The sequence below is a fragment of the Sprattus sprattus genome (genome assembly GCF_963457725.1).
Source record: "Sprattus sprattus genome assembly, chromosome: 2".
NCBI classification, from domain to species: Eukaryota; Metazoa; Chordata; class Actinopteri; order Clupeiformes; family Clupeidae; genus Sprattus; species Sprattus sprattus.
The window spans coordinates 32,960,558-32,969,189 of NC_137921.1; the positions used below are offsets into that span (position 1 = coordinate 32,960,558).

Consider the following 8,632-nt stretch of genomic DNA (forward strand, 5'->3'; position numbering starts at 1 on the left):
GCCAGACTACATCTTTGTGTATTGGTGTATTGTGACACCAGTAGGTGGATGTGGCTCAGGTACAGCAGTGTGGGGGAGGACGCAAGCAAACTGTTGCCTGTTCTAGTGTGTAGATTTGCCTAAAGGTTTATTCTGTGAAATATTAACCAACTTCCTCCTGAAACTGTTTGCTATTGGTTAAGTGAAACTCACTCAGTAAATCTCTAGTGTGGAAGACATTCAAGGATGTATTTTTAGCTTTATATGGCTTGCTAGCTGTCAAGATTTTAAGGTTAATGTCAAGGTTTTAGACCTCTATAAGATAGTGCCAGTTATCTTAAATATAAACTGTAAATCATTGCATTGTGGGTAAACCTAGTGTCCCAGAGGCCTTCTGCATAGATGGCGCACATCTGATCATGATCCAAACTATTCATGGAGGATGTGCAGAGTTGTGTGTTGTGATTGGTTGATGGTCACGACCGGGTGGTTGTTGGCACCGTGTAAAAGTGGCTTTAGGCCATAAAAAGTTCCTAAATGCCAGTCAAACTGTACACCAACAAGGTCAGATGAAAAAATACCAGTTTTAGTGCTAATCAAAACCATTGTGTGGTTGCAGGGCGCTGTCACTTATCCATACGTCATGCTACCTGCACACATCCGCCTGCTCAGCGCATATGGCACCGCTGCTATGTTATAACCACCCAGTTCCATTCTGCTGTTTGTACTGCACTCTAACGGTGCCTTGAGTCAACAGAGTTTCATACATTGGAAACTCAAATAGTTTATAATTGGTATAGTCCATGATTATATTGTCAAGACACCATGTACCGTACATCGCTTCTTTTTACTTTGTAGTGTTTCCTTATTTGCACTTTTGAGGTGACTGTAGTTCACAGTAATCTTTACTTACGCTAGCCCTTCCCATCCTCAAGTCTGTATTTAACCACTATTCATTTTCACTGCAAGCCCAAATAAAGGTACAAGAACTATAGAAGAACCTTAAATGTTCCCTAAAACTCCAGATAAGTTTCCTTTAGAGTGGAATATTTACGTTCATAAGACCCATGAAAACGCTTTACCATGTGTACACAGCATTATTTATGCATGTGACGTTAGTTCTCAGGTTTCGCTTTTCTCCACAGGGTCATATCTGAGGGGAGCCCTCTGTGCCTTCACCCCTGCCCTTGGTCACCTCCACCGCCCTGGTCTCGAAGTGGGTCACCCCTCAGTGACGGTGGCTTCCTGGGGGGACCATGTCGGAGCTGGAGGCCTTTCCTCAGGGCGCCCCGCCCGCCGACCCGGCCCGCATCCAGCAGAACCTACTGGAGGAGCAGGTGGAGCTGTGGTGGTTCCGCGAACCGCGCAAGTCGCTGCTGTGCTACTGCGTGGCCGTGGTGCTGATCCTGGGCTGCGGCCTGGGCGGCGTGGGCCTGCTGTCCACCACTACCAGCGTGTCAAGCGAGTGGCGCCTGGGCGTGGGCACCACGCTGTGCCTGCTGGCGCTGGCCGTGCTGCTTAAGCAGCTGCTCAGCTCGGCTGTGCAGGACATGAACTGCGTGCGTAGCCGCCGCCGCATTGACATGCTCAAGAGCGGCGGGTTCTCGGACCTGCTGGTGGTGCTGATCACCGCCGCGGCGCTGCTCATCTGTGGCGCCGTCCTGCTGGACCTGGCGCTGGCAAACCACATGCCCAAGCCGGGGCAGGCGCTCAACGACATGTTCATATCCGGGGTGGTGCTGCTCGCCGGAGGCGGCGGCACCATGCTGGCGGTGGCCGTGTACGCGCTGGTGGTCTTCCTTATCGAACAAACGGGCCCCGGGCAGAGACTGAGGGAGCGGGCAGTGGGGGTGTTCACCATATCGGGACAGATGAGGGAGGCCAGGAGAGAGACGACCTCCAGCTTGGCCCAGCTGATCTGAGTGTGGTGGACAGAGCTGGTGGGACCAGTGGAAGTGCATTCGCTGTGAACACACAATGGGTTTTGTGCCTCCGTAGAGCCTGGAGTGAGATATCCTGCGGTCGGCTCATGGAGCACATGAGGATCTGATCCATGCATCTCCCTCGGTCACAACTGTAGCTATGTTTTATGATAAACTGGACGAGACACGCCAGGAGGATAATAACGAGTCCGGGGAGAGATTTATCGCCATCCTTATTTACGCTCCACAAAATCATCAAGGTAGAACCAGGCCAAGCGACCAATTTCCAAGAATGATTAGCCATGTGATTGCTCAGACTGCGCACGCAAATGGATCTGTCGAGATGAGCGGCTCCATAGGAGTCCGTAGGACAATTGATCGGAATGAAATGGACCTTGGTCCAGTAAAAGGGCATGGCACTCTTTCAATTCACACCACGGCCTCTTCCCTCCATCTTGGACTCGCAATTAATTTCGACACGTCTGTCCTTCACACTTCTATTTCGGTGACTCAGGAGATCGTGCCAATAGGAGGTGTCCATCTGGAGGTGTGTGCTGCCTCTGTATGAGACAGCAGCGCTGGCTGGGGAGGACCGGAGAACATTGATATGCATGGTTGTGAATGCATATGTCTTTGCCTCGCTAAGATTTTTGTTGAAAAAAAAAAAAAACATCACCAAAAACTGAGAAACTGTCAAGCTTTTTTCAAGCGATGCCACTTCTGTATGTCATCAGGCTATGGCATTAAATTAAACAGCGCTTTTAGTATTAATGCTCTCTTGTAAAGGGTGATATTTCCGGCCTTTGAAGAAGTCTGCCTCTTGCACTCTTGTTGTCAGACTGTTCTCATGCACAGGCATTAATAAAGAATGTAAAGCCAGAATCATATGCATGGGAAGTGTCAGAGAGGGGTGGGGGTGGGTGGGGGGGGAGATGAAGGCAGTGCTTTTGCAAATGGGCATATTCAGCTGTACAGCTGAGAGCCATGTGCAAGTGTGAATATGTCTGCGCTAGTTCCTTTTCTGTCTGCCTGACAGTGCCTTTATTTCTATCATATACTTGTTTTTCTGCCTCTGTGTGTGTGTGTGTGTGTGTGTGTGTGTGTTTGAACTCATACTGACATGATATTATGCCTGTGTAAATGATAGTGGTTTTATTTTATAACATACCTCTCAGGCTCTGGTGTATCTGTGTGTGTGTGTGTGTGTGTGTGTGTGTGTGTGTGTGTGTGTGTGATTGGAAGTAGTGTACTGTATGTGTCAAACGAACAGGAAGGCAGTAGAGCGGGAGCCTAAGTTGAGCTGAGTCATACACACAGATATGCTGCACGATGCAGTGCACCAGTGAGCCGGTGCTGGGCAACGCCAGTTCTCACAGACCACAAGCAGGCTATTGTGACACGGACACCACCCCTCGACCGCCTCACAATGGGCCGCTCTGTGACCCACCGTCACCCAGGCACAGGCTGTGCACAGGCAGGGCCCGATAAAGAGTGTCCGTCTCTGGTACTCTCTCTGGCCCTACGCCCCTACCCCTCAAACACAGATCAGCAGACGCTGTGTTTCACTGAAACTTCCAGCCAAGTGTACATCGAAAGGATATTCACACCATGGTTTGATGTGGTTTGAAAGCAAACAAAAAAAAATAAACAAAACAGGAGGCTTGTTCTTTTGGTATAAATTCATGCTTTTTCATGAAAAAGATACTATCATTAGATGAATAGATCAGTGTCTTCTGTTCAATAGTAACCGGTTGTGTGTCATCAAGTTCATACTTGTTCACCACATAAAGAGACAAAGAGTGCATCCATGTGACCACAGAAGCTCTAAATAAAAAGAGCACACACAATTATGTTGAATGATGTTATTCAATAATGCCGTCCTTAATATGAACAATAAAGTAATGATTTCAAACATGCTGCTAAAATGAATTTATTTATTTATTTTTCTCAAAATTACCATTTTAATGCCCCATAAATGTGTAACATCTTTATTAAATAAACATGTAAAAAGCACATCTAATATTGTGCAACAGTGTGGAATAAATATTAGGAGGTTATCACACTGCGCTGTGTGCAGCATAAGTCATCCAAAAAAGTTCTTAATACCAACAACAAATAATGAATTCAGCTGCCTCTGCAGTAAAGTACTGTACTCCACCAGGCAGGGACCATCCCTGATAAGGCAAAGAGTGTGATGCATACTGAAGGGGCAGCATTATGGAAGCATATTCCCTCTCGGTGCACCTGCCAGGATGGCTGAAAAAAACTGAATGTGTGTGTGTGTGGGGGGGGGGGGGGGGGGGGGGGGGTGGTCGTAACTTAGGAAGCACAGCATTAAAATCCCTGGGAGAGTCTCTCAATTCCGCCATTTTTATGAAAAAGGAGAATGTTCATTGGCATCGTTATGACTCAAATTAGCTGTCATTGGAAGTGCAAGTCATTTCTGGCTACGGCATTTCATCTTGGAACCTTTTCAAATACTGACTTTGGGTTGAAGTCAGAGTATAGTTTTTGTCTGTCTTGAGCCGTGCTCTGTTTACAATTGTCATGAGAAAGTAAGGGAAACGACTGCATAGTTCAGATCTCTGGCCTTATTCTAATGGTGATACAAAGGCTCTAGTTTGGATATAGAGTTACAGCATTGCTTTGGCAAAGCCAAGCCTTATTAATCATTGATCTTGTGCTCTTGGTGTTCATTTCATGGGCTTGGGATATAATGCTTACAACCCTCAAAGTAATAAAACCATACAGGGTAACTTCAGATCAGATGCTCTCCATCACCAAAGACACCAGATCGGATGGGATAAGCATTCCTGTCCTCAACGATCCTGCAGATATTACACTACTTACATTAAAACACATAGGGCCCTATCTTGCCGATCAGAAACGCAAGTAGGACGGCGCCAAGCGCAAGTAGCTGTGTGGGCGGCTCTATGGCGCAGTTGCTATTTTAACGGCGGAAAAAACACACTTGCGTCCAGCGCAAGTGTCAAAAGGGTTGGTCCAAAGGAGGTTACTCAGCCATAGGTGTGGTTTGGGCGTAATATGCAATAAACCAATCGGAGCGTCATTTCACATTCCCTTTAAGAGCGAGAAGCTTATAGTCCATAGCGGCTTGTTATTTTGATGGCGGAATTACCTGGTGGAAGACCGGAGAAGTTCACAGCCGAGGAGACCGACGTGAGATTTACACCAATTTTTTGGCAAGCCATATATAATTACAAGGAAAATAAAGTATTTACCACTTGAGGAAATCATTGTGAAATCCATATCCAAGATATTTTAAAAATAAGCATACATGTAGCCTACACATTGACCCAAATTATTCAGGTTAATTGAAGCTGCGTGACATTTGATTTATTGTATGGCTTTGTAAAAAGCCGGGAGATAGATATATATGGGGATGCGAGAAACCCTCCAAAAGTAAGCAAAGTCAAGCAAGCATGTCAAGATATTGCCGTGATTGTTTCTGCAACGGGGCACCCGAAAACGTTGCCGAAAACGCTATAATGACGTCCGGAGACGTGGGACATCCAAGCTGGAAGGTAACACACGTTCTCGTGCCTTCACGGGAGGTGGATCTGCCTCGACCCAGGATCTGACGGCAGCAGAGGACATCGCCACGTCTACCCTCACGCCTGAGAGCGTGCAGGGATTTGGGGGCATGGAAATCGGCACCCAAGCCAGTGCACCAGCTGACCAAACCCAAGGTACATAAATAAAGTCCACATACACAGAGATGAGTTTACAAGATTTATAATAATACTGGCATTAAACAAATGCAACAAAGCCATACAATAAATCAAATGTCACGCAGCTTCAATTAACCTGAATCATTTGGGTCAATTGTGTACGCTAGATGTATGCCTAGTTTTTAAATGTCTTGGATACGGATATCACAATGATTTCCTCATGTGGTAAATACTTTATTTCCCTTGTAATTATATATGGCTTGCCAAACAATTGGTGTAAATCTCTCGTGAAGACGACAGAAGTAAAGTGTAGCCTACAGGTCCTATACTGTGCGGGCAAGCACATGCGCCCTTAAAATAGCGTTTTGAATACGCGTTACAGACTTTAGACATTGCGCCTCACATTAGACCAGCTTTTTTTTGGTCAATGGCGCACGGCGCACGGCGTTGTTTTGAAACTGCAAAATACCACTTGCGCCAGAGAAACGCCTTCTCTGTTCCGCCCCCGCCCATGTCGACGCAAGTTCATTTCGAAGCGCGCCTCTGGAGGGAAAATCGCGCTGTGCGCCGGGTGCAAGATAGGAATGATACATGCGTCGGTGACAATGTCAATTGCGCTGGGTGCAAGATAGGGCCCATAGACTTTAATAGACAGTAAAGTCCCATAATAAAATTAAAACGGAAGAGGTTAGGAGTCCTCACTGCTGAGTCCAGAGTCACTTTTAAAAGGTAAAAAAAGATAAAAGAGCCTCTGCAGGTAGGAGGACCACTCACATGTGCAGTGTTCTGCATCTGGAAGGGATAAAAGCTGATGTTGTTTGCTTAATTCAAGTCATTTGATGTACTTATTCCGTCTTGGTCCTCTCCTTTCAACGTATTGGAATGTCCAGAAAAAAAGAGATCCAAGGCCGAAAAGATCCACTGGTGTGTTTGGGACCTTCCTAATTTGTCCGCAACTGGTAATCTGTCAGAGGCAATGATGCAGAGTGAGTGTAGCGTTCACATGGCCAGCCAGAGACTATCAGGCTCAATGCCACATTAGGCTGTGACAAATGTGTGTGTCATGATGTGAGCAGACAGTCGATTCTGGCAGTACTTAAGGTAAGCAACACATTTTCTTTCCCAATAGCGTTACGGAATGGTGTGTGACTTAAGGTGTGTTTATTGGGAGGCATCAAGGTTAGGAAATATTGTTCTGCCTGAGTGTGTATATGTGTTCATGGGTAAGTCAAGTCTGTATTTAGAAGTAGGATCTTACACATAAATGAACCTAAAGGCATAAGATTGTCTTTGCTTCCATGGAACTGTAGAGTCATGACTATGGAGAACTCCATGAATAAGTAAACACAGTGAGTCTGGTTTCCCAGTATCACTTCCTCCCCCTCTTCCTGAAGGCCCATGCAAATTAATTGGATTCCAACACAGTAAGGTGAGTGTTTGTGTTATGTTACATTTCTATCTTACCTCCACTTTGTGTGATGTAACGCACCCATGGCAGAGCATTGTAACCACTCTTCTCAATAATCTTCAGATAGCGCACCTATGTTTCAAACACAGCAGGGGTCACAACAGGATCATCTCAAATTCAAACTGCTCACAGTATATCAACATAGGCCTTTATGGGATAAATGTATTAGCAGATTTATTTTATGTTTATTACACATATTGTATTCATATCAGTCTCATGATTTATGTCAACAGGATTCTCTGTCTGGTGAGGTGAAGTACACAATTCAACACAAACGACAAACGCTTACCTGGATTCCAGAGACAGTGAAATAAGGGATCTCAAACTTGACTGTGACTGGTCGCCTTGCCTCCAGTTCACCACTCTCCACACTAGGCAGTCCAAAATGAGCTCTCATCATATACTCCTTCCCCCCCTTTAGAGAACACACACACACACACACACACACACACAAACACACAGATACACACGCACACACAAGTATGCATGCCATGAACACACAATGTAGAGATGCAGAGGAATGTAGAGAATGTAGCCTATCAGAGAGCACACCTTACTTCTAAGTCTTCTCTGCTAGTAAGGAAATTGTCCTCAATGTTATGATAAGTTAGAATAACTGCTCTGATAGATAAGGTACAACCATTAAAGACCTTAATTAAAGGGGGAAAATTGAGAAAGTGCTGAATATGTAGAGCTGTGTTCACATAACCTTTTCAATTCACCCTGTTCTGCATAGTGCATTCTTTCTACCTCTGCAGTTCATCCAGAGTAGCCACAGCACACACACACACACACACACACACACACACACACACACACACACACACACACACACACACACACACACACACACACACACACACACACACACTTCTGCATTCCTGTAGCTGCCTTTCAGTCCCTGCTTCAGACGCCACAGCCCCTTCCAAAAGATAGGAAGACAGAGGGATGTGCTGATGCTTTGCTGCCAGCTTGAGAGTGACATCCTGAATGCTTTTTTTCCAAAGAGGGTGGCAGAGTTGCCCCTCGCTGCCCCAATCAAAAGCAAACATCATTCCGTTCTAATTTCCTTCTGGCTTTATCTGCTCAGCTATGAGACTCCCCTGTCGGTTTATCTGTGGGCTGTAAAAGTCTGATATCGACACAAATGGCGCATTTCCTGGCAGGGAAATGACCCTAACAGCAGCCTCTGAGGATTGTTGAGGCAGTCATCAGCGACAGAAAAGTTATGCAGGAAATAGACGTGGGGATAGACAGGTAACTGAATGCAGACACTCAATGCATCACAATGTAAACAATTAACACCTGGATTTTCCAGGAGGGTGTTGTGAAAGAATCTAGTGTATTAGTGAATTTTGCCACAAGTAGGATCTGCTGTACAGAATGGCGACTGATTGACTGATCCGATAAAAAAAAGTCTCTCAACATTGACAGAGACTGAGACATCAGTATCAGGAAGGTTCGGAGTGTAATGCTTCACTGAGTGATGCTGGATGTAAGACTTACAGGGAAGGATTTGATGGTCCACTCCAGAGCGTTCTTCTCCGGGAGCCACTTGGCCTGGCCCGTGC

At 45.9% G+C, this 8,632-nt stretch overlaps 2 protein-coding genes across 2 annotated transcripts in view; one reads left to right on the forward strand and one right to left on the reverse strand.

The window, feature by feature from the left end:
- Positions 1 to 1,235: 1,235 nt before the first annotated feature.
- tmem125a (transmembrane protein 125a) lies at positions 1,236 to 1,901 on the forward strand (the record flags this gene model as incomplete). Its single annotated transcript, XM_080831966.1, has 1 exon — positions 1,236 to 1,901. One exon carries the CDS (start codon positions 1,236 to 1,238, stop codon positions 1,899 to 1,901), a length of 666 nt encoding a protein of 221 aa, XP_080688092.1.
- Positions 1,902 to 6,480: 4,579 nt separating this feature from the next.
- Positions 6,481 to 8,632, reverse strand: part of ap1m3 (adaptor related protein complex 1 subunit mu 3) — a gene marked incomplete at its 5' end in the record, with an annotated part of 13,728 nt that continues 11,576 nt past the window's right edge. The window contains 4 exons of the mRNA XM_080833481.1: positions 6,481 to 6,557; positions 7,058 to 7,133; positions 7,351 to 7,476; positions 8,568 to 8,632. The exon at positions 8,568 to 8,632 is cut by the window's right edge and continues 94 nt beyond it. Coding sequence (XP_080689607.1) covers positions 6,535 to 6,557; positions 7,058 to 7,133; positions 7,351 to 7,476; positions 8,568 to 8,632 — 290 coding nt within the window. The 3' untranslated portion in view covers positions 6,481 to 6,534. The remainder of the gene's footprint in view (positions 6,558 to 7,057; positions 7,134 to 7,350; positions 7,477 to 8,567) is intronic.